At 44.0% G+C, this 26,923-nt stretch overlaps 1 protein-coding gene across 1 annotated transcript in view; it reads left to right on the plus strand.

Annotated features, from left to right (window-relative positions):
* The first annotated feature begins 1,362 nt into the window (after positions 1-1,362).
* The window catches only part of LOC144693662 (lactosylceramide 4-alpha-galactosyltransferase-like), a 76,653-nt gene continuing 51,092 nt past the window's right edge, over positions 1,363-26,923 (plus strand). Inside the window, exon 1 of the mRNA XM_078563527.1 lies at positions 1,363-1,785. Within this exon, the coding sequence (XP_078419653.1) occupies positions 1,764-1,785 (22 nt within the window). The 5' untranslated portion in view covers positions 1,363-1,763. The remainder of the gene's footprint in view (positions 1,786-26,923) is intronic.

Below are 26,923 nucleotides of genomic sequence, written 5' to 3' on the forward strand. Positions count from 1 at the left end.
AAACCTGAGCATTGAGTGGTCATTCTGAGTTTCATTGGTAAAGCACATATTTTAGGCAGTATAGCTAGCTGGAAAAATCATTTAAATGTATATTGTGATCTGTGGAATAGCGGAACTAGAGACAGACAGTGCAGTCCTCCCATCCCGGTCATAGCAACGTGGTAATGTATAGTGTGAAGTTATTCCGTACCCATATGGAGTGAGGCGTGCTGCAGCACAAGCTGGATGGGGTGAAGCAGACTGCAACACATGTTCTTTGTTGAATGGAGTGATGTGTATTGCAGTATGATTCCCTAGCTAGATAGGTTGTACTGGAACATGAATCCATAGTTGTTACAGGCCAACTGGACTGCGAATTGAGTCCAAAAGCTGGAATGAGTGAAGCATATTGCATTGTGAGCAGCGAATACAGAATACTAACTTGAAAAAAAGTACAAATAAATAATGTTTCACCAAGGAGTGGTGTTTGGTGCCCTGAGAGTGGCAGGGAGGGGGTGAAAGGGCAAATGCTGCATCTCATGCACTTGCATGAGAGGTGTGTGGAAAAGGGAAGGGGGTGTTCTGACAGGCAGCATTGACGTGCTTTCCTGAGTCATTCTATATTCCAACAGATGGACCGGGACGTGAATCGACATCAAACTTGCCTCGGTAGTGAAAAGTTAAGCAACCAAATCAAGCTGTGACTAGAACTGTGCAGCAACACAACCAGTTTAGCAATGTGCCTTTGTCTTTTTAATCCTTCCCCCCATATCCGGAGCTTTCAGCTGTTATTAACCTTCGTTTATTTATTTGGTTCCAATACACCAGTGACTGAGATAAAAAAAATAAGCAAAATTAATTTGTTGGGTTCTCAAAATGCTGCACCGTGTGGTTAAGTGTGACTCTCAGTTACCGTGACCGCAATCAGGAGAAACAACATAAACTACATTAAATTCAGTCTTTAATCTTTATTGCAGGATTTTAAATCAGTAGCTGCAGCGTCTGACCAGTGTTCAACTTGTTCAGTTGCAGGTTCCTTAGTTAATCGGTGCAGTCAGCTTTAAACTGAGAATTATTGACCACTTTTCACAGTGCTAACTGGACTGGTCATCCGGTGCTTCTCATTTGGTTCTGAAAGATGCTAATACAGCTGTCTCTATGGTGAGTCATCTGCTGCTGGGATACAATGAGTTACAGCAAAATGCCTGGATACCTTTCGTGTAACACTAATAGGCAGCAGGAACTGTGAAAAGTGAATAGAGTGAAGGACTTACTACTCGGAGAGAGGATCAGAATGAAACAGTCCACAGCTACGAATAGAGACACAAGTTGAGATGTACAGGGAAAAGATAAAGATTAAAGAGTGAGTGATTCTGTAACAGACAAAACTCTTTGGGAAGCTTTCAGCCGGTTTCTGAATATAAGGGCCCTCAGTGGAAACCGAATTGTGCAGTTTTTCCAGCTATTTTCATTTTTGTTTTGGATTTCCAGCATCCGCAGTTTTTTTTTGCTTTTACCTCAGTGCGGCACCGAGTTCAGACTTGCACAATGCAGTTGGTGTCACCCACAGGCCAGCTCTTTCAGCGAGTGGGTTAATGGTGTCAAAGAGGAAACTGCAGTAACTAACGGCAGGGGGCTGTGTGGCGGAGAGAGGCTTAGTGACACCGCCCAGTGAATGAGAAAGCCGATGCCTCGCTTCTGACTAGAGGCTGTTAGCAAAACTGGACATTATATTGCTAACGGTGCAAGTACATACTCGTGTATCCCTAACGTCGGCAGCAACCATGGGTTCCGCTGGTCACAAAGGTAAGTGACTGATTTGAATCATGAATGTATCAGCCTTCCACTTGCTCTAACTTCCCCACCCCCCCATCTCTGTCTTTGTTTATTTCAAAGTTGGCGTTTGCGAAGTTTAAGACCCAAATGCGTTGTCTTTTTCTGTTGCCATTTTTCTCAACTTTAACCAACAAGAAATGCTCCGAGAGCCGGAGAAAGGTTTCCACTCCCGCGGCCAACATTGCTTTTCCCCACTTTCAGCGCGTTCGCCCAGCTGGCCGTGTGAATCCTGACTGAGAATCTCCTGCGAGACTCCGGAGCAGCGATCAGCTGCTGACTCAGGCTGCGTGTGTGTCTGTGTGTCTGTGTGTGTGAGGCTGGAGAAATGTCCCATTAAATCTCTCTTTTGTTTACTGAGTTTAGTTTCTATCTACAAATCGAAGCTGACGATTTTCTGATCCTTACGCAGACCCTCCAACACTTCCCTTTAATGCAGAAAAACATCCCAAAGTGCTTTGCAGACGAGATTTTTAGGTTCTCCAATTTTGGCCTTCCTCAGTCAGCGGAAACCGCGAATTGGAGCAATTGTCGTTGCCTAAGAAATAGAAGCAGAAGTAGGCCATTCAGCCCCTCGAGCCTGCTCTGCTACACAGTAAGATCCTGGCTTCAACTCTGCTCTCCTGCCTGGTCCCCATCGAGAGGGAGCAGAGAGGGAGGGAGGGAGGGAGGGAGGGGGAAGAGAGGGCAGGGGAACAAAGTGAAATCCTCCCGAGGTGGACTATTCTTTGGTTCTGAAGGGCTGAGAAATTGCTGTAGTGAACAAGGTCACCACTTCCACTGATGCAAACCCTGATCATCCAGTGGGGAATTTACACAAAAAATTGCTGGAGAACTGATGAGAATAGCCCAAAATTTTGCTGGGCTAGAGCCACCTTACACATTAATGTGTTGATTTCTGTTGAGGAAAATATTGCGTTCTGAGCTGTGAATCACTACAATACTTGCAAAAATGGCCACTTGTCTCCCCCCACTGAGTTTCAAGGCATGCTGCATTTCATGTTAAAGTCATCACAGAAAGTTAGGGCTGGTACTTGATGAGGTAAGGACCTTTTTAATACAGTAATTTCCTGTAATGTTACACAACCTCTCCAGGCCCTGAAATCAAATTACTGCACAGTCTCATTCCTGCAGGTAGTAAATTGTTTCCAGAGGATTTTTACATTTCAGATTTTTTTTTAACTTTTCTAATTCACCTGATTTCCTTCTCCATCATTCTTCTGACCCTTTCTCAATCTTTCAATCTCATTGATTAAGGAGATTGACTGCTGGTTCATTGGTCACTGAGGTCCTAGATAACACATTGTCCTTGATAAGGCCTCACCAACAGCTTGCAGCACTAAATGATCTTAGTCCTTCAGCTCAGGCACAATCTTACTCTCAGCTGGGATGCCCCCTCCAGTAAACTGTGGGTTAATTTATATCTCAGCAATTACAGCAGTGAGTCAGAAACTGGTCAGTGGTACGATGTTAATGGATTCATTGGTAAGGCCACTGCATGTCAAAGGAAGATGGTTAGATTCTCTCTTGTTGGCACTTGTATGGCACAAATGTTACTTGCCACTTACCAGCCCAAGCTTGCACATTGTCTAGCCCTCACAGCATGCAGGCACGGAATGCTTCAGTACCTGAGTTGTTGTGAGTGGAATTGAACACTCTCTACAATCATCAGCGAACATCCCCACTTCAGATCTCATGATGGAGGGGAGGTTATTGATGAAGCAGCTGAAGATGGTGGGGCCTAGGACACAACCCTGAGGAACCCCTGCAGTGATGCCCTGGAGCTGAGATGATTGACCTCCAATAACCACAGCCATCTTCCTTTGTGCAAGGTATGATTCCAACCAGTGGAAAGTTTTCCCCCTGCTTCCCATTGACTCCAGTTTTGCCAGGGCTCCTTGACGCCACACTCTGTCAAATGCTGCCTTGATATGAAGGGCAGTCACTCTGACTTCTCACACTACTTCATAATATTATTCATTCATTTTGGGAAACAGGTGGGAGGCTATTTAGCCCCAAGAGCCGTTTCCACCATTTAATGAGATCATAGCCAGGAGTATTACAGGTAAAACGGATGAGTTAAGGGTGAGGATTGACACATGGAATTGTGATATAGTAGCCATCACTGAGACATGGTTGAGGGAAGGGCAGGATTGGCAGCTCAACATTCTGGGATATAGAATCTTCAGGGGAGGGGGTAGAAGAGGAGGAGGCGTTGCATTATTAGTTAAGGAATCAGTTACTGCAGTAAGGAGAGATGATATCTTGGAGGGGGCATCGAATGAAGCTTTGTGGGTAGAGCTTAGGAATAAAAAAGGCGCAACCACATTATTAGGTGTTTATTATTGACTCCCAGATAGTCAGCGGGAAATTGAGGAGCAAATATGTGGAGGTGTGTAAAAACAATAACAATAGGGTAATTAAATTAGGTGATTTCAACTTTCCCAACATTAATTGGGATAGACATCGTGTTAAGGGCTTGGATGGAGTGGATTTCTTGAAATGTATACAGGAGAACTTTTTAGGTCAATATGTAGAGGGTCCAACAAGGGATGGTGCTTTGCTGGGGAATAAAGCCGGACAGGTGGCTGAGGTGGTGGTGGGGGAGCATTTTAGCGATAGCGACCACCACATGGCACAGTTTAAGTTTGTTATGGACAAAAAAATCGACAAGTTGCAAATAAATGTTTTGGATTAGGGGAGAGTGGATTTTAGTAAAATAAGGCAGGATCTGGCCAAGGTAGACTGGGAACAGTTACTTGTAGGGAAATCTACAGAGGAACAGTGGGGGGTGTTCAAAAAGGAAATGGGGAGGGTACAGACTCAACATGTTCCCTCTAGGGTGATAGGAAGCAGTAACAAGCCCAGAGAACCATGGATGACCAGAGATATTCAGGAGATGATGAGAAGGAAAAGAGAGGCTTTTAGCAGGTACAAGGGAAGCAAATCAGTGGAAGCATTAATGGAGTACAGACAGCGCAGGGTGGAGCTTGAGAAAGCAATTAGGAGAGCAAAGAGGGGATATGAGAAAGCTCTGGCTGGTAAAAGTAGGGAAAATCCCAAGATATTCTATAAGTATATCAATGGGAAGAGGATAACCAGGGAAAGAGTAGGGCCCATTAGGGACCAAGGGGGCAATCTATGGTTGGAGCCAGAGGACATTGCTAGAGTGTTGAATGAATACTTCACGTCCGTCTTCACCCAAGAGAATGAGGGTGAAGGTATCGAACTCAGGGAGAGAGACTGCAAGGTTCTAAGCACATTGAAATAGGGAGTGACAAGGTATTGGAGGTGTTGGCAGGTTTAAAAATGGACAAATCTCCAAGTCCAGATGATTTGTGTCCCAGACTGCTGACGGTGGCAAGGGAGGAGATCGCAGGGGCTCTGACCCGAATTTTCGCTTCCTCTCTGGCCACGGGGGAGGTGCCAGAGGACTGGAGAACAGCTAATGTGGTTCCGTTATTTAAGAAGGGTTGTAGAGATTAGCCAGGGAACTACAGGCCAGTGAGTCTCACGTCAGTGGTAGAGAAACTATTGGAGAAAGTTCTGAAGGAGAGTATCTATCTCCACTTGGAGAGGCAAGGTTTGATCAGGGATAGTCAGCATGGCTTTGTCAGAGGGAGGTGATGCTTAACAAATTTGATTGAATTTTTTGAGGAGGTGACCAGGTGTGTAGATGAGGGTAGTGTAGTTGATGTAGTTTATATGGATTTCAGTAAAGCCTTTGACAAGGTCCCACATGGGAGACTTATAAAGAAGGCAAACGCATATGGGATAGAGGGTAATTTGATAAGGTGGATTCAACATTGGCTTAGTTGTAGGAGGCAGAGGGTGATGACAGAAGGATGCTTTAGTGACTGGAAGCCAGTGTCCAGTGGCGTACCACAGGGATCTGTGCTGGGTCCCCTGTTATTTGTCATTTATATAAACGACATAGCTGACTATGTGGGGGGTAGGATTAGTAAGTTTGCGGATGACACAAAGATTGGCCAGGTGGTTAACAGTGAGGTTGAGTGTCTTGGGCTACAGGAAGATATAGACGGGATGGTCAAATGGGCAGATAAGTGGCAGATGGAATTTAACCCTGAAAAGTGTGAGGTGATACACTTTGGAAGGAGTAATTTGACAAGGAAGTATTCAATGAACGGCATGGCACTAGGAAGTTCTGAGGACCAAAGGGACCTTGGAGTGTGTGTCCATCGATCTCTGAAGGCAGAGGGGCATGTTAGTGGGGTGGTGAAAAAGGCATATGGCATATGCCTTTATCAATCGAGGCATAGATTACAAAAGTAGGGAGGTCATGTTGGAGTTGTATAGAACCTTGGTGAGACCACAGCTGGAGTACTGTGTGTAGTTCTGGCCGCCACATTATAGGAAGAATATGATTGCGTTGGAGGGGGTGCAGAGGAGATTCACCAGGATGTTGCCTGGGATGAAACATTTAAATTATGAAGAGAGTTTGGATAGACTTGGGTTGTTTTCGTTGGAGCAGAGAAGACTGAGGGGTGACCTGATTGAGGTATACAAGATTAGGAGAATGGGCAAAGAAGTGGCAGATGGAATACAACATGGGGAAGTGCGAGGTCATGCAATTTGGTAGGAAGAATAGAGGCATAGGCTATTTTTTAAATGGGGAGAGAATTCAGAAATCGGGAGTGCAAAGGGACTTGGGAGTCCTAGTCCGCTAGTCCAGGATTCTCTTAAGGTTAACTTGCAGGTTGAGTCGGTAGTTAGGAAGGCAAATGCAATGTTGGCATTTATTTCGAGAGGACTAGAATATAAAAGCAGGGATGTGCTGCTGAGGCTTTATAAGGCTCTGGTCAGACCACATTTAGAATATTGTGAGCAATTTTGGGCCCCGTATCTCAGGAAGGATGTTCTGGCCTTGAAGGGGGTCCAGAGGAGGTTAACGAGAACGATCCCAGGAATGAAAGGCTTAACGTATAAGGAACGTTTGAGGACTCTGGGTCTATACTCAATGGAGTTTAGAAGGATGAGGCGGGATCTGATTGAAACTTACAGAATACTGAAAGGCCTGGATAGAGTGGACGTGGGGAAGATGTTTCCATTAGTAGGAGAGACTGGGACCTGAGGGCACAGCCTCAGAGTAAAGGGAAGACCTTTTAGAACAGAGATGAGGAGAAACTTCTTTAGCCAGAGAGTGGTGAATCTATGGAATTCATTGCCACAGAAGGCTGTGGAGGCCCGGTCATTGATTGTATTTAAGACCAAGATAGATAGGTTCTTGATTGGTAAGGGGATCAAAGGTTGCGGGGAGAAGGCAGGAGAATGGGGTTGAGAAACTTATCAGCCATGATTGAATGGCGGAGCAGACTCGATGGGCCGAATGGCCTAATTTCTGCTCCTATGTGTTATGGTCTTATTATGAGGGGCATGGACAGGGTGGACAGGGAGCAGCTGTTCCCCTTATTTGATGGGTCAGTCACAAGGGGGCATAAGTTCAAGGTGAGGGGCAGGAGGTTTAGGGGGGATGTGAGGAAAAACTTTTTTACCCAGAGGGTGGTGACAGTCTGGAATGCACTGCCTGGGAGGGTGGTGGAGGCAGGTTGCCTCACATCCTTTAAAAAGTACTCGATGAGCACTTGGCACATCATAACATTCAAGGCTATGGGCCAAGCGCTGGTTAATGGGATTAGGTAAGTAGGTCAGGTGTTTCTCACGTGTCAGTGCAGACTCGATGGGCCGAAGGGCCTCTTCTGCACTGTGATTCTGTGATAGCCAACCTGTGACCTAACACTAAATACCCACCTTTGTCCCACATCTCTTACTATCTTTGGTTAACAAAAATCTAGCAATCTCAGATTGAAATAACAATTTACCTAGCATTAATTTCCACTTGTGCAGGAGAATTTCAAACTTCTATCACCCTCGCATGTAAATGTGTTTCCTAATTTCACCCCTGAAACTTTTAGGCTATGTTCCCTAGTCCTAAACTTCCCAGCTACCAGAAATAGTTTATTTCTACTTTATTGAGACAAATTGATATAGAACAAATGGTAACGAACACATTACAAAATATGCATCAGGCGGTGTGTTACTGTGAGAATTAGTAATTTCCCTCTCAATTGAAATTTTACGAGTGCTAGAAAAACACTTTAGCAATCTTGTCTTTTTAAAATTCATTTACAAGGTGTGGGCATTGCTGGCTAGACCGATATTTATTGCCCATCCCTAGTTGCCCTTGAGAAGGTGGTGGTGAGCTGCTGCCTTAAACTGCTGCAGTCCATGTGGTGTAGATATACCCACAGTGGTGTTGCGGAGGGGGTTTCAGGATTTTGACCCAGTACTGAGAAATAGTTTTAAGTTGATTATTCACAGTGACAAGAGCTAAAGTACTTTTCGTTTCTAAGACTGCAAATATTCAGTAATCAAGTAGTTTTCCATTTTCAATATCGTCCATTAATAGTGAGGTGATCACCTCCTCTATAAAATAGGTCCAGAGTGCTGATACTGAGATAGATATAGTGTAGAGGGCTCTGCCAAAGACATGGCCAATGAGGTGGTTGCTGGGATACTGGATGAGATAAAAATAGATAAATAGGAGAAACTAGAAAGGCTGACAGTACTGAAAGTGAATAAATCATCCAGTCGAGATGGAATGAATCCTAGGTTTCTGAGGGAGGGAATGATAAAAGATAAGAGCTTCTGGCCACAATCTTCCAGCCCTACCTAGATACAGGAGTGGTGCCAGAGAATTGTAAATGTTACACCACTTAATAAGCATTGATCAACACAGGCACACAGCCTGGATTTGTAAAGGGAAAATTGTTTTTTGATGAGGTAATGGGGAATGCGTCTGCGAGCACTAGAGTGCATGTGAATTTCCAAAAGGCATTTGATAAAGTACCACAGATTAAACTTGTTAGCAAAATTGAAGCTCATAGGATGAAAGCAGATATAAGCAACAATGGTTAAGGATAAATCACAGGCAAGTTGTGTTAAATGACTCTTTTTCAGAAAGGTGGGGTTGGGTTATACAGTGGAGTTCCCTAGGGTTCAGTAATAGGATCACTGCTATTTTTGATATATAATGATGAGTGTTGTAAAGATGGCTGCGTTGCTACTATTGATAATATAGTTGAATGGCAAACACTTCTTAGGTGAAAACATTATATTTATTTACAATTTGTTCAGCAGCTGCACATGTGTTTTCAACTGCAACTCTATCTTTGGACTGACTGTTGAGGTTGACCATGCTACTCTCCTATTGGTTACTGCACATCATGTGATCTTTCCTAACCAGCATTATTCTTAAAGGTACATTACACACAAAATAAAACCATAATTACTACATTCTGCCCCCTTTAACTCGGCTATACGTATTATATTTACAAGTACATATTTTTCAAAACAACAAAATATTTACATCGGGTAAGGAATTTACAAGTTTAGTCTTTCAGATGGTTTCCTGATACATGTGGAACATGTAAAGGGAAACTACTAACTGCATCTGTACTTGTGATTTGATTTCCAGATTGATGTACGAAAGTGTATTCGTATGCTGCCAGAATTAAAGTCTTATTAGTATTTCTGTACCTTCTTCCTACACGCCACCTTTTTTCTAGTACAGACTTAAATCTCGGCCTTCTTTTCGACTTCACCAATGGCCCGATTTCTCTCAGATGAAAGCTCAACTTGTCTGAGCTCAGTGGCTGCGTCTCTCAAAATTTCATCATCTGTCTGCTTCTTGGAAAATTTTGCTTCCAAAGCCTCTTTGGTTTCCTGTAGCTGGTTCTTCAGCTCTTCCGTCTCTTTTTTGTATTTGTTTGCTGCCTCCTGGAAAATTGGACATTGTTGTGTCTTCTCTGCCAACTCATTCTTCAGTTTGTTTCGAGAGGTGCTGAATTCTTTCTGTTTCTCTTCGGACTTTTCCAGATGTACAAACTTTGACCTGAGGGAATCTTGTAGTATGTGAAGGTCTTTCAGCAGGTTTTCTTTTTCCCTGCGAAGGTCGCTCACCTCATCTCCAACTCTGTCATCAAGCAGGTCTCTTTGAGTTTCTTCTGCTGTTCTTCCAGGTTTTGGCTTAAGACAGTCTGCATTTCTTCAGGTTGTTCAGTTCTTCCACACTCCTTGTTCAAAACAGGAATGCTTCCAGCTTCCTCTTGGAATCTCAGTGGCCAATCAAGGTTGATTTCCCTTAGCCAATTTCACCCTAGAAGGTTTGGTCTTCTGCCTCTCAATACTAACACTGGTAGCTTTGCCATTTGGCTTCCATAATGGACAGCTACTCTGCTTATGCCTTTTACTTGAATATCTTCACCCATGTATGTTTTTAATTGGGCAGTTGTTTCTTCTAAATTTAATTGATGTTCACCATTATTCAAATATCTGAAGGTATGTTCCCCAATTACTGTAGTGGAAGTTCCCGTGTCCACTTCCATTCTAACAGGTTTACCATTTACTTTCACTGTGACAAATATTGGTTCTGTCTTTCCAACTTTCAGATTAAACAACAAGTAAATGTCTAAATTTGTTGCTTCAGGCTCTTCTACATTGTAAACCAGCTTATATTTCACCTCTCTTCTATTTTTACTTAGTTCTGTTGAAGAGTCTTACGGACTTGAAACATTAACTGTGTTCCTCTCTGCAGATGCTGCCAGACCTGCTGAGTTTTTCCAGGTATTTTTATTTTTGTTTTAAATATCTGCTTGCCCTGTTGACTAATGTTCACCGTGAAAAAAAAGGTACACCTTACCTGATTTTAGAGTGCACTCTGCTGTAAACAACCATTTCTTCAACGAAACAATGAGTTTTTATTTCTTGTTACTGGCAGTGAGGTATGAAGGGTACAAGATGGGGTGAACTGAAAATCAGGAGGTCGAAATATTGAGTGAAATGTATTTGCAGATTATTGATCAATGTCCTGTGTGGTGTGACAGATTGTTAATCGTGCCTAGGTACCCTCAACACAAGTGGTTGCATGATTAAATGTGTTATGGGCATTAGTGCTTAGATACGCTCAGTGAGAAAATTCAGTCATCCTTGACCCCTTACAACTTGGTGCCGATTCCCCACCTGTTTCCTTTTGCGTGAGCCTGAAACACTTGGGCCTAGATTTTCACGGAGTAATGGAGATGCACACCACTGCTTCACATGCCTATAGTAAAGAGTTACAGACCTTCAGCTGTCTCTTTTGATCTTAGGGCTGCTCACTCTTCACTTCACTTAACAGGACCTTTTCCAGGTTCCTGTCCTTTTCCTTTGACTTAACTGTCCTCGTGGGACCTTTCCTGTTCCAGTCCCCTGGATTTGGGGACTTTCTTCTTTAGGTTCTGTAATCTGCTTCTGCAGTTTCCTCTCCTGCCCAGCTTTCCCTGGCAGCTGGTTTCAACTTCAGCTTGGGACCTGCTGTCTGTCCCTCTGCTGTCCAGCCAGTCTCACTGGCAGCTGCTTCCAACTGAACTCTGAACTCTGAACTCCAACTGGTTTTTTAAAGTTTTTTCTGCGTGTTGTGTGTGTGTCCTCCCTCTCTGGACCCTTGTTGCTCTGCAGCAGCATGTTTTTTTTACCCTTGTTTGTTTCAACTTCTCAAGAGTTGTAAAAATTTCATTAGAAATGCAGGCATCTTTTAAAGTGAAACTTAAACTCGACTTCTCCTTTGCTTAACAGACAAATTCAGAAATACAAATCAAACTTAAACACTAAAGATATACCTTATTCTTAACACACTCAAATACACATATAACTTACTTAAACTATCTCTATTTCCAAACACTGGTGCAATGGAGACTGAAAATGGGAGCACAAAAGGGAAATGCAGGTAGTTATTGGAAGACTTGTTTAAAAGAAAGAACTCGTATTTATATCGTGACTTTGACAACCGTCAACTGTGCTGTAATTTCCATGTTAAAAGCAGAGTGTGACTCAGAATTCTATCATACAGCGGGAGGGTATAGGGATAGACTTGACCAGACAACATATTCTGAAAAAGACAAAAAAAAAGTGTCCTGAGGGAATAGAGAAGAGAACAAAGCTGCTGCCAATATTGTTTGCTGTTTATAAACTTTGTCCATTTGTTTATTCTGCTCTCATGCTGGATGATTAATGACAAGTCTGCTTCAGCGACTCCCTCCGTTTTTAATAGACCAAGTGCCTCCAGTCTGATGGAACAGCAACATCCATGAACCACTCTTGAATTTGGAGAAATAATGAAGTTCCTAATTAGTCTTGGGTGGGGATAGGTCTGGAGGGTAGTTAGCAGGATGAAGCTTCTCCCTCTATCTTTCTATCTCTATGGTGAGCTATGTCCCAAGAGATCTGGATTTCTGCAGTGTTCACCCAGGTCATCGCTGATTAATCATTGAAATCTGGACATGGGTTAGACCTGTTCCTCAACTTTAAAAGTAGTTTGTGATTGAAACGCCAAGAACTATGTTAGCCCCTGCTGGCCACTATAGCTCAGAGATTTGTACCCTCCTATCCTCAATACCACTGCTCTCTGCAGTTACTTTGTTTCACACATGGGCTAACTTCTGTAAAGAGAAATAATCCTTAAGGCATAGACTGCAGCTTATGTGTGTATGTATATATCTTTTAATTGGGTATTATTTGAAAAAGAGGTATGTAAATATATGAGGAAAGAGCAAAGGAATGAAATTGACCTTATAGCTTCAACTGAACAGCTTAGTGCTTCTAAAATGGTTAAACGTGTCTTGTATTTAAAACTGATTTGCAAACCTCTCTAGTCTACCTTTAAACCTTATTCCCCTTTCTTTCTCAGTATTCATGGATCTATAATATACTCCCAAAGCGGTAACAGGACTCTTTTTAATTACGGTAATCAGGTTGACACCATCAATAAAACCTTTCTAGCCTCTGGTTTGTTAATAACATTAAGCCTTTCTCCTTTTCTCACCCTCTGCCTCCTGACAGATTTACAACTGGGAATATTTAGCTTCCATGTTTGTCCTGTGTGCTGCTAAGTTTCTGTTATGCATTAAGTATTGCATCCCATGTCTGCAGTTATTGCCTCTAAATGTTCCAGATTTATGTCTATCATTCCTTTTTCCATGTACTGCAGAGAAATGTTGCTGGCCTAAAATAAACTCCAGTTCATTTGTCGCCTTAAGTTTTACTATTTAATGACAAATAATAAAAGTATTGTATAAAAATGAGGACTGGATGTATGACTTCAAAAGGGGGGCTGCGTTTTTCTGCATGTCTGACCAGAATAAATGCAGTGAGCATTACTCCGAGTTGGAGTGATGCACCCAATGGTCTACCTATTGAAATAAAGACAAAATACTGGGATGCTGGAGATCTGCATGAAAAACAGAAAGTTCTGGTAAAACTCAGCAGATCTGGTTGCATCTGTGGCGAGAGGAACAGATTTAACCTTTTGAGTTCTTTGGAGCTGAAGAGAGGCAGCAACATGATGGGTTTTATGTTGTTGAGAAAGTGGGGAAGGTAAGGTGGAGCAAAAAGGGAAGGTCAGGGATAGGTTAGAGATCAGGGAAGATTAAATGTCAAAGATGTCATGGAATAAAAGGCAAAGAGAGTGGGAATGGTGGCCTACCTACTGATCTTGCCTCATGTAGTGTGTAGTGCAATTTCTTTGTTATGCAGGTAATTGAAGCACTGAATACAACAGCGATGTTACGTTACTGCCAAATGGTCGTGACTGCGATTCTTAAGTAAACTATGGCCCATAACTTTGGGCTCTGGGATGTTATAACTGGAGGACCCCAGGTAAGGATTGCACGGCAATTGCCCAGGAAGTTCAAACTTTCGTTGAGCAATTGCCCTGCACTGGGAACCATCCAATACTCTGATTTAAATTGCCAACTTTGGGTAGTTCTGACTGCAGGAATAGTTACCCAGGAAAAGTTAGAAGAATTAAAACCTCTTCTGACTTCTGGGTAACTATAGTACCGATTCACCTCCAGCCTGCTGACGGGACCCCTGATTGCCCTCCCCTCCCTCCGACTACACCATTCCCCAAGGGGCCACACTGACTGCCCTCCCTACCCCTGGCTACCCTCCCCACATCCCCTACTACCCTCCTCACACCCCCACTGACTAGCCACACCCCCCCCTCCCCCTCCACTGACCACCCAGACCCTGACCACCCTAACCATCCCCACTGGTTCCCCCACCCCCACACTCACCACCCAACCCCCCCTGACCACCCTAACTGCTCTGACTACCTGACCCACCCTCCCACCCTGCCAAATCCTGCCCAGTTATCTTACGCATTGACCTTCTCCCTGGCTCCTCAAAGTGGCTGGACCTTTAAACCTACCCTGCTTTGCCAGCAGCTAATGCCATTTTAAAAAAAAAAGGGAGCTGGTTGGTCTTCCCTCCGACCCAGTTGCCCTCGCCACAAGGCCTTAGGAACCCACTGTGCTGCACTGTTCTCACCCGAGTCTGAAGGTTGGATGAGAAAGGAGAAGCTTCATTTCCAGGTAAGTCATTAGGAGCGGAGTGGCAATTTGATCCTGACTGACCCACCACCCAGGTGATTCGGGCCAACGTCACTGTACATAAAATTGCAAATAAGTTCAGTTCATTGTCCTGCTGGGTGAGTGGACTTTTCCTGAATAGTGATAGGGTTGCTGCTCCTTCACCATTGCACGATTCCTGATGCCAGCATTAAAACTCCCTGGCGTATCAGTTACCATTTCCCCAAATTCAGATATTTTCCCAGATCTCTGCACCCAATAAAAATTTCCAGGCATAGGGGTTCCCATTCAACGTGAACAATCAGACATGCTAAAGGTTTCTCAAAAACCAACTCGCTAAGGACTCACTTTCATCACAGAGTTAAAGTTGAACCTGGCCATCAGCACTGGGAGCACATTTGATTGTATTTTACTGTTTGGTGAATTCGTGCAGCGCCTTAAACATTGTCAGATGTCCCAGGACGCTTTGCAGGAGCGATTATGGAACAAAATTTGACACCGAGCCACTTGATTAGGTCAGATGACCAAAAGCTTGGTAAAAGAGGTCGTTTTTAAGGAGAGTCTTAAAGGTGGGAAGCAAGGTAGAGAGGCAGAGTGGTGTATGGAAGGAATTCCAGAGATTAGGGCTCAGGCAGCTGAAGTCATGGCCACCAATGTTGGAGCGAACAAAATCAGGGATGCTCAATAGGCCACAATTAGAGTGCAGATACCTCAGAGGGTTTTAGAGCTGGAAGAGCTTACAGATTTGGGGAGGAGTGAGGCCATTGGGGGATTTGAAAGGTGGGCATTGGAATAGTTAAACCAAGGGGAAATGGATGCATGGATGAGGGTTTCAACAACTGATGATCTGAGGCAGAAGAAAAACCCAGCGACGTTATGGAGGTGGATATACACGGTCTTAGAGATGGAAATAATCTATGGCCAGAAGCTCATCTCGGTCACTCACGTTTATGACACCAAGTTTGTGCACAGTCAGCTTCAGTCTCTGGTAGTTGCCTAGGTGACTCGGGGTGGAGTTAGTAGCTCAGTAATGGATTGCTAGTATTAGGCACTGAAGACCCTGGCTTTGGTCTTCCAAGTACTTAGAGGAAATTTCTGCTCATCAAGTGCAGGAGGATGTCAGACAAGCAGTTTGATAACTTAGAGACAATGGAAGGGATTGAAAGAGATGGCGGTGAGATAGGGCTTAGTATTGACGGTGCACATATTGAATCTGAAGCTGTGTTCTAAGAAAATGTTGTCGAGGGTCAGCATGTAGATAGGAAATAGGAAGGGACCAAGGGTAGATCCTTGGGGGACACCAGAGGTAATGTTGCGGGAGTGAGAAGAGAAGCCATTGCAAGTGATTCTCTGACTCTGCTTAGATAATAATGGAACCGGGTGAGATCAATCTTTGTGATTTTGATAAGAGCTGAGTAGGGTTAGAAACTTGATTGGAGGGATTTGATCATGGGGTTGTAGGGAAAGATGGGCACAGATTTGGGAAGCAACAATGTATCCAAGGACTTTGGAGCAGAAAAGGAGGTTGGGGATGGGATTATGTGACAGAAGAGTTAAAGTTGAGAACTTTGAGGAGGGGCTGATAAGGCACAGGCATGATGGGCAGAATGGCCTTCAGTACTATTCAGTTATTTAATGACAGATTTGAAAGGGAAGGGGACAGCACTAGAAGAAAGGGAACTGTTAACAATATCAGTTAACATCAGAGCCAAGAAGGGAAGTTATGTGGTCAGCGGTTTATTGAAAATAGGGTAGAAGGAACTGGAGGTTGATCTCATGGGCAAGGTAAGCTTGGAAAGGGCATGAGGGGCTATGAGATACACTGGAGAAAGATGAGTTCAGGGCTAGGATGGGGGCAACTTTTGGGGAAATCTGGCAGGGGTGGGTTAGTGGAAGAGAGGGAAGCAGCAGATAGGAAGAAGATCATAAGCTCCTTGTACTTTTTGTTAAGAGGTCAGGGTGGAGGAGATGGGGGTGAAGGACTTAGAGCATTGTGAAGAGAAGCTGGGGTTTCTCTTTGTATTCCAGAAGGAAATTTGGCTCCAGGTTATGAAAGCAGTAAGATTTCAGAGGAGAGCGGGGTTATCTATTACACAGTCTGTAGATTCAGAGCCAGCATTCAGAAACAAACATTAAGGTGTGACATCACAGGGAAGCAGGTATGTGATTGGCTGGTGAGTATTTCCTATTCATCTTACCTAAACTAAGGAATTTCAATCCAGGGAGTGGAACATAATTTGAAATAATAAGTATATAAACACAGCAAATGTAGAGGCATTAATTAAAGATAATGGAAAAAAATAATAAAATGATAAAGATGGCAGTGCAAGTGATGCATTGCAGCTGCAGTATGTGTGAGCTGATGGACACCAGTGTGATCCACAGCAGCCATATCTGCAGTTAAGTGTCTATGGCTTAGAGTCAATGAGCTGGAGGCCAAGCTGCCGACTCTGTGATGCATCATGGAGAGGGTAGGTTAGCTGGACATATTTTTCCAGAAGGCAGTCACTCCCCTTAGGCTAGGATCTTCTGGATTGGTCCATGGCCAGGGATAGGAGGGTGTGACTGCAAGTAAGGCAGGCATGGGGATTGAGAAGGTAGAAGTGGAGGAGCCTCGGCCTTTGCAATTGTCCAACAGGTTTGTGGGTCTTGCAGATTGTATGGATGAGAGTGGGGGCTGCAGGATGGATAAGCAAACTGACCAAGAAGCCATTCCAACAGGGGGAGAATAGGAATGTCGTGGTAGTAGGATATTGGTGTCATGCCAGTACAGGCATGAAGATATTAAATTTTTTTAAAAAAACCTTTTCAAAAATAAGCTACACTGGTTACAGTCGGAAGGGAAAGGGAATTGGGGATTTTAGTTTATCTTTCCCTGCTCTGTAATGATGGTCGGGGCATAGACATAGTCGTGAGTGAGAGCCTAGATGATTGTGTTGCCTGCCCGGTGCTAGAGTTTGGGACATATGCTTGGGGCTGAAGAGGAACTTGCAGTGGGACTGGGAGGGTCTATTGGTTGGGGACTACATAGGTACTAATGACATAGACAGGACTAGGAAGGATGTTCTGCTTTGGGAGTATGAGCAGCTATGGGCTAAATTAAAATGCAGGGCCACAAAGGTAATAAATCTCTGGATTACTACTTCAGCCATGAGCAAGTTGGTGTAGAGTAAATAAGATTAGAAAGTTAAACACTTGGCTCAAAGATCAGTGTATGACGAGTGGATTTTGATTCATGGGGCACTGCCACCAGAATGGGGGAAAGAGGGAGCTGTTCTGTTGGGACGGTCTTCACCTGAACTGTGCTGGGACCAGTGTTCCAGCGAGTTGTATAACTAGGGAGGTAGAGAGGGCTTTAAACTAAATAGTGGGGGTGAGGGATCATGTGAGGGAAGATGTGATAAATTAAAGGGAAAGGACAAGGCTAGAGAGCAAAGTAGCAATAAAGGTAATGATGATCAGAGTGTGGCAGGAAGGGACAGAGCATATAAACTAAGGAGTGCTCCAGCCAATAAGACCAGAGTTTGCAAAAATAGTAAAAAGGCAGAACGAAAGGCTCAGTACATTAATGGCTGCAGCATTCATAACAAAATGGATGAATTGTCAGAGCAAATAAAAATAAATGGCCCAGAAGCTCCGATCTCCAGATGGCCACACCATGGAGGTACCCCCCAAGATACGCTAGGGGATCCCTCGGAAGTCCGGATGCACTGACTGTGCAGGGATTGCCCAGGAGGGCAATTTCCGTGTCTGGAATCCTCAAAATGTCTCTTCTGAGTTTGAGCTGGAGACTTCAGATGGCCATGACTCACTTACCTGGATAGTTACCCAGGAAATGTTAGACAGGAAAAAACAGTCCTATCTCCTGGGTGATTACTCAGCTGACGTCTTCAATCACTCACGCTGATCCCTGCTGCCCTGACCTGATTAACTACTCTGCCATCTGACCCACTCTGCACCTTACCCACTTATGTCACTCACACTCATTCACTAACACAGTAAAAAGCCTTTTAAATGTCTCAAAGCTTTTCTGTGTGTCAATGAATGAAGCCTTACCAAAATACGGCAGGCAGTGTTGTAAAAAGGAGGCGCGGCTGGGATACTCCCACTGACATTCCTGCACTACGAAGAAGGACTCTTGGAACAGTTACGCTCTGCATTTCTGAGATGCCTGATTCAGAAGTTCAGGCCAGAAATATAGAGCTCTGGTGCAATAAAAGGAAATGGGAGTGGAATGGCAATCTGACAGTGACTGCCACCTCTCAGAAGTTTCAGCCCAACATGTGTGATCTGACAGTCATGGCTACAAGATGACAAAGGCTGGGATCTGAACATTCAAGGGTACATGACGTTTCGGAAGGACAGGAAGCCAGCAAAAGGTGGAGGGGTAGCTCTGTTAATTAAGGATGACATTAGTGAGAGACGAACTTAGCTCGGAAGATCAGGATGTAGAATCAGAAAATACTGGAAAAACTCAGCAGCTCTGGCAGCATCTGTGGAGAGAGAAACATAGTTAATGTTTCGAGTCCATATAACTTCTTCAGAGCTCTGAAGAGAGGTAGAAATGTGATGGATTTTATACTATTGAAGAGGGGGTGGAGCACGTCGAGCAAAATAGAAGATCAGGGATCGGTGGGAATGCACGAGAGATGTGACAAAGATGTCATGTGCACAAGACAAAGGGAGTGTTAATTGTGGTGTTAAAGACTAAAGAAGGTGCTACATTTAATTGGAGGAAGAGGTGGAGCCATCTGCCTCAGATAAAGATGTAACCGAGGAGGATGAGGGAGACAATGGGATGATGAGAGGTGTGCCTTGGTACCTAGAACTGGCTCAGTTGATGATGCCATAGTCAATAGGAGGACCCAATATGAGCTGCTTCTACTAAGCCACATTGAGGATATAGATGCACCCTAGGAAACAAGTGGCTATCCAGCCATCACTAGATGAGTGTCTTTGATACTATTGCCACTTCAAGTCTTCTAGGAGATGCCCATTCTGTCACAAGAGATGAAATCTCAAAGTGCCCTTGAGATTCTTTGGCAGCACAATGGCTAAAGTCTTCACCTTCACAAGTCGGCATCCAGCCATCTGGAGGGACTGACCATGAGATCCCCTGTGACAGAGGGGTTGGTAAGTGTTTCTTGGAGGCTGTCAAGTAGACAGTGAAGAAGTCACCGAGTCACTCACCAAGGCCTGGCTCCTATGTCGAGAGTGCACCTGTGCAGTGTTATTTGCAAATCTGGACATGCAAATATCATAGAAGCACCAACAGAAATGCTGCACCTTGAAGCTTGGCAGCACAAAGTAACCTTATTGTCACACATGTGCCAGGCAATGACCATCTCTAACATGAGAGAATCTAAACATCTCCACTTGGCATTCAGTGCCATTACCATTGCTGAATCCTCCTCTATCAACTGGGGGCTGATGAGAAACAGAACTTGACCGACCATATAAATACTGTGGCTACAAGAGCAGGTCAGAGGCTGGGAATTCTGTGGCGAGTAACTTACCCCTTGACTCCCCAAAGCCTGTCCGCCGTCTGAGGATGTCAGGAGTTTAACGCAATACTCTCTCCACTTGCCTGGATGAGTGCAGCTCCATGTCAGGAAGATGCAATAAATTCCAATAACATTGTGAATTATTATAAAATAGTGGTGTCTGTGTGTGTGAGAGAAATTTAATTGGATTAAAGGCAGCTGGTCTGACGGCTTTGATGTAAACAGGGGGGAAGTTTAGAATGTAAGGTATGAAAGGACATTTACATTTTTAAATAAACGGTACTAGATTGTTTTCGAAGGAGGGGTGAAATGTATCCCTAGCCAGGTGAAGTTTAGCATCAGTATGTTTATTTTTTCCAAAGATTACTGGTAAAACTTAGTACTATGAGAGATTTTTATTATCAGAAAGGTAAAGTCCAAAGACATAGTGAAACAATGGAAATTTGCATTCAAAGGGGAAAATATGTATAAAGGAACGAAGGCTGCGTGTAAGGGTAGGTATTTTTAAGATCTAAAGTGTGAAAAGCCTTCAGCATCTATGTCTCAAGCTGCTGTTTTCAAAGAACTGAAGCTGAGAAAACTTGCTTTGAATTCGACTGGTTCAGGGTATTGTGTTTCTTTGCCTGGGTCTTTTAAAACCTGTGTTTTACTGTTGCCTTAACGGAGGTGTAACTGGGAGGTCAGATTAATTAAGGGAACTAGGAGTTATCATGGTAGTAATTTGTAGATCTATGTATGCGTTTTAAAATCATTTCTCTTATTAATAAATGTTTAATCTAGTTTTGTAAAACCCTATAAGACTTGGTGGTCTTATTACTACTGAATTCAAGGCATGCATCTCGAAATTTATACAAATTGCAAAACAAGCTCTGGCAGTTGTTTCAAGTTTCCCTTTTTTGGATTTGAACAACTCAGCATTTATTATTGGCTATGCCACAATACTCAAGAAGCTCAACACCATCCAGGACAAAGCAGCTTGCTTGATTGGCACTCCATTTTGCACCCTAAATATTCACTCTCTTCCCTACTGGCACACATTGGCAGCAGTGTGTACCATCTACAAGATGCACTGCAGAAACTCACCAGGGTTCCTTCAACAGCACCTTCCAAGCCTGTGGCCTCTACCACCTGGAAGGCCGTGGCAGCACGTGCATGGAGCACCAGAATTTTCAAGTTCCCCTCCAAGCCACTCACCATCCTGATCTGGAAATATATCACTGTTCTTTCACTGTCACTGGGTCAAAATCCTGGATCTCCCTCCCTAACAGCACTGTGGGTGTACCTACACCACATGGACTGCAGCGATTCAAGAAGGGGGCTCACCACCACCACCTTGGGGGTAAATAGGGGTGGACAATAAATGCTGACTGATCCATCGATGCCCACATCCCATGGTTGACTGCTATCAGCTGTGGATATCTCACTGAGCACCCAACTTGACTATGATGAACATGCATTGCTTCACTCTTCACAACTGCTAGGTGACTTGGGGATGGACTTCTGGCTGCAATCTTCAGTGCCACTGTTAAGATTGTGCATTTGTATGTTTACCTGGTTATTGTATGCACCACTAAGCAAGTATAGACCAATACACCCATCCTTTGATTTATGTAGTGTATTTATAGAAAATAGAAAAGTAATACTTAACAATGTGAGATATAACGCCCCATGTGAACCCATTAGTGATCGAAACGCTGGGGTGCCTTTCGAGCTCGAACACTCCTACATGATGCCTCGGAGGAGGGGGAGACAGTCTGTTCACCTCCCAGGGTGTAAGGCATTAAGAAATGTTGTGGCTGGCCTCTTTGTGCAGCTACCCATTGGGGACCTACCTAAGTCTGTGGGACCTGGAATTCTGCAGGGGGATCCGTGGTCACTATAGCATGTACCACAGATGAGTGCCCTAGCAAAGGTGCCAGGGAGCTGTGGAAGATCAGTGTGCAGAACTGTTCATAACAGACTCCTGCTCCTCTGCAACCTCCTCAGCCCTAAGTTGGCTTTCTGGAGGGTTGGATGTGGTGGGCTGCTGGGGCACAGCTGTCTTCCATTCCAGCATCTATTGTGTCACCAGCGAGAACATCCTGTTATGTGTACGCAGCTCTGTTGTGTTCTTATTAATGATACAAGTACTTAAGCTTGCTTATTGTCTAAGATACAAGGCACCAATCACTCATAAGGGATTGGTAAACACATTGTGAGTTAATTTGCTAAGACTAGGCACGTGAGAGCAGTCTTACATAGTTGAATAGCTTGGAGACGTTAGGAGCTGTGTGTGTGCTCTGCTCAAAGCAGAAACAAAACTAAGATTGGATCACATGAGGACTGTTACTTGTAATGATCTCTAGGCACACCAAAAACTGAAAATAACACTTAGAGTGTGCATGACAGTTGGGCTTGACATTTGTGCAATTGTTGAGTAACGGTGCACCTGGTAAAGTAGTTGATGATGACGATGAGTCAGCGCCATGAACATGAAAGAGGACGGATGCGATTTTAGACCAAGGATGGGTAGGAACTTCATGTGGAATCAATGGTTCTTTGTGCTGACTTAGCCTATGCTCTTGACATGCCTCTCACTTCTTGATGATGACTTCTGTGTCATTGTTCTACATTGGAAAGACCAAACACAGACTGAGTGACTGCTTTGCAGAACACCTTTGGTTTGTCCACAAGCATGACCCAGACCTTCCTGTCGTTTGCCATTTTAACACTCCACCCTGCTCTCATGCCCATATGTCCGTCCTTGGCCTGCTGCAATGTTCTACTGAAGCTCAACGCAAACTGGAGGAACAGCACCTCATCTTCCGACTAGGCACTTTACAGCCTTCCGGACTGAACATTGAGTTCAACAATTTTAGATCATGAACTCTCTCCTCCATCCCCAACGCCTTTCCAATCCCCTCTTTTTTTTCAATAATTTATATAGATTTTTCTTTTCCCACCTATTTCCATTATTTTTAAGTGTATTTCCATCCATTGTTTTATCTCTACCTTTTAGCCTTTTTCGATTCCTTCACCCCACCCCACCCCCACCAGGGCTATCTGTACCTCGCTCGTCCTGCTTTCTAACCTTAATTAGCACATTCCTTAGATAATATCACCACCTTCAACACCTCTTTGACCTTTTGTCTGTGACATATTTTGGTTATCTCCACCTATCACTGGCCCTCTATCCAGCTCTACTTGTCCCATCCACCCCCCTGCCCCACCCCTTAAACCAGCTTATATTTCACCTCTTTTCTATTTTTACTTAGTTCTGTTGAACTCGAAATATTAACTGTGTTCCACTCCGCAGATGTTGCCAGACCTGTGAGTTTTTCCAGGTGTTTTTATTTTTGTTTTATATTATTTGTTTGGAATGAGATTGTGGAACTCAGAGGGATGTGGGTATCCTTGTTCATGAATCACAAACATTGGTAAGCAGGTGCAGAAAATGTTTAGAAAGGCAAATGGAAAGTTGTTTTTATTGCAATAGGAATCAATTATAAGGGCAAGGAAGTTTTTTGCTGCAGTTGCACAGGGTATTGGTGAGACCACAATAGGATTACTCTGTCAGTTTTGGTCTCCTTACTTAAGAAAGGATAAAATTGTGTTAGAAGCAGTTCAGAGAATGTTCACTTGACTGATCCTTAGGATAAGGGGGTTATCTTATGAGGAAAGTTTGAGCAGGCTAGGCCTATATTCATTGAAGTTTAGAAGAATGAGAGGTGATCTTGTTGAAACACATAAGATCCTGAGGGGACTTGGCAGAGTAGATGCTGAAAGGATGTTTCCCTTTCCGGGGGAGTCTACAACCAAGGGACACAGTTTAAAAATTAACGGTTTCCATTTAAAATTGAGGGAAGGAAATGTTTTTTCTCTGAGTGGTGCTAGTCTATGGCTTCTCTTCCCCAGAATGAAGTGGAATCTGGGACACTGGATATGTTCAAAGCCAAGTTAGGTAGATTTTTGATCAAAAAGGGAGTCAAGGGCTATGGGGTGGGGGGGCAGACAGGAAAGTGGAGTTGAGGCCACAGTCAGATCAGCCGTGATCTTATTGAATGGGTGAGCAGGCTTGAAGGGCTGAATGTCCTACTCCTGCTCTTAGTTCTTGTGGTTCTAGGATAGTCAGCTGCTTTGGGAGAGGAGGACAGGACCCGATGGTACTTTGTGGTCCAGCCCCATGTGATGATAAATGGCGAAACTAGTTCGCTACCATAACATTTAAGTTTGCGTTCCTTAGGCTTGAAGGGAATGGAGGTGGGAGCTGCACCAGGAGCAATGACCAGATATGGAGAGAGTAACTGCTTAAAGTGGGGACCACAGCATCAGGAACTGAACTGGACTAGCTATATAAATACTGTGGCTACAAGAGCGGCTCAGAAGCTGGGAATACTGTAGCGAGTAACTCACCTCCTATTTCCCTAAAGCCTGTCCAGCATCTACAAGGCACAAGTCAGGAGTGTGATGGAATACTCTCCACTTGCCTGGATGAGTGCAGCTCCAATAACACTCGAGAAGCTCGACACCATCCAGAACAAAGCAGCCCGCTTGATTGGCACCACATCCACAAACATTCACTCCATCCACCATCGATGCACAGTAGCAACAGGAACTTGTCAAGGCTCATATAACAGCACCTTCCAAAACCGCAACCTCTGCCACCTAGAATAAGAAGGACAGCATGGCGCATGACAGGGTGCAACTGAGCACCAACACACCTGTCCCCTCAACTCCTCAACAACACCATCTCCCGAGAGGCAAAAAGCCTCAGAATAAAAATCAGGACATACCTCTCCAAGCCTCTCCAAGCCTGACTTGGCAATATGTTGCCATTCCTTTACAGTCACTGTGTCAAAATCCTGCAACTCCCGGCCTAATAGCATAGTGTATTGCAGCGGTTCTAGAAGGTAGCTCACCATTACCTTCTCGAGGAAAATAAGGGATGGGTAATAAATGCTGTCCTTGTCACATGAATGAATATAAAAAAAAATGGTAAGGGCAAGGGTGTGATTGAGCGGGAGAAATACAGGGGTGAAAGGAGCCCTGCTTTTCCAGTGCAGGTTCAGAAAGAAGTGGGTTTGGAAAGGGGTTATGAGGAATACATGGAAGAATATAAGAAAGTTGGAAAAGTTACATATTGAACCTACTCAACAGTTAAGTTTTGACGCCAGGATCAACTTGCTCATTAATAAACCAAGACTTGAAATTATTAATGAAGACAGAAGTAGAGAACGCCTGGGGTTGTAACATGCATCCTGTAGCTGCTCAGAAACAACCAGGAGCCATCGGCAAGTATGTTTAATGTGTTGTTTAGAAGCAGTTCTGCAAATGTATTCAAAAGCCAATCAATCACATCATTTCCAGGTCACCAGCCTCATTATGTTTCAATCCAAACTGCAGCTGAGCAAGCAGTGGCTCAAACGCAGGAAAATTGGGATCACATTGATTTTTACAGGAGGTGGAGCAGTGATAATTACCTTCTGGCTGTTTATATTGGAGACTGCAGGAGCAGAATAACAATCCTAGGAAAACATGGAGCATTAATGACTCCAGAATTTCCTCTTTCACGCCGTTTAAGGGTCCCTAAACTGTACTTGCACTATTACAACATTTAAGTTTGCGTTCCTTAGACTTGAAGGGAATGGAGGTGGGAGCTGCACCAGGAGCAATGACCAGATTTGGAGAGAGTAACTGCTTAAAGTGGGGACCACAGCATCAGGAACTGAACTGGACTAGCTATATAAATACTGTGGCTACAAGAGCGGCTCAGAAGCTGGGAATACTGTAGCGAGTAACTCACCTCCTATTTCCCTAAAGCCTGTCCAGCATCTACAAGGTAAAAGTTAGGAGTGTGATGGCATACTCCCACATGCCAGATGTGCGCAGTTCCAACAACACTCGAGAAGTTCAACACCATCCAGGACAAAGCATGAGAGTCCCTGTGGTCCCCTGGAGTTTGCTTTGGCTTGGAGAGGTATGTCCTGATTTTTATTCTGAGGCTTTTTGCCTCTCGGGAGATGGTGTTGTTGAGGAGTTGAGGGGACAGGTGTGTTGGTGCTCAGTTGCACCCTGTAAAAATGGAAAATGCTTGGCTAATGAGCTAATCTGTTCCTGATATTTTATCTGATTGTTTAAATCCTTGCCCACTTGCTCCTCACTGCCAGGACGTTGGGACTGGTTCAGTTGCGGTGAAGCCCATTATATCTAAAATTTATTTGCCCCCAGAACTCATCCCGGTGTCCGTGAATGTGGAAACCCTTCCAACTACATTTAGGATCAGCAAGCTCCAGGATTGTCCTGGAGTTTCTGGGAATTGATGGATTAATCCCCTGCACGTTGCTATGAGCCAAACAGGAGAAAAACCATAAGGCATTAAAAAATTGCGTTGGTGTTTGTTTTCTTTGAACACTTCATTTTATTTATACAAAAAATCATAGCCGGGGAAAGGCTGAATCCAATTGACTCACAAAAACATGACTCCTTTTCCAATTGGCGAGAGAAAGCAAGACACTGAGGGGTGGACCAATGATGGAAGAGTTGTCTTGGTAGATCATGTTATAAAACCTCCAGGATTACACTCAACCAGAGTTGGCAATCCCAGACATCACAGGTGTGCATATCCACTCTGCTTCCTTTACACTACTGCTCTTCAATTGCTGATTTTAAAAATATTTTTAAAGCTGACTCATGAAAGGATCGAGAGCGAGACGGCACAGTTTTAAAGTAAATGGCTAAAGTGATATGAGGGAAAACTTTTCCACGCAGTGAGCGATTAGGGCCTGGAATGCATTACCCAACGATGTAGAGCCTGGGTCAATCAAGGCATTCAAGAGGGAATGAAACTTTTTAAAAATTCATTCACAGGATGTGGGCTTCGCTGACTGGGCCAGCATTTATTGCCCATCCCTAGTTGCCCTTGAGAAGGTGGTGATGAGCTGCCTTCTTGAACCGCTGCAGCCCATGTGGTGTAGGTGTACACACAGTGATGTTAGGAAGGGAGTTCCAGGATTTGGACTCAGCGACAGTGAAGGAACGGCAATATATTTCCAAATCAGGATGGTGAGTGTTTGGAGGGGAACTTCCAGGTGGTGGTGTTCCTGTCTATCTGCTGCCCTTGTCCTTCTAGATGATAGTGATCGTGGGTTTGGAAGGTGCTGTCTAAGGAGCCTTGGTGAATTCCTGCATTGCATCTTGTAGATA

Source organism: Cetorhinus maximus, chromosome 19 (genome assembly GCF_964194155.1).
Source record: "Cetorhinus maximus chromosome 19, sCetMax3.hap1.1, whole genome shotgun sequence".
In the NCBI taxonomy this organism is placed as follows: domain Eukaryota; kingdom Metazoa; phylum Chordata; class Chondrichthyes; order Lamniformes; family Cetorhinidae; genus Cetorhinus; species Cetorhinus maximus.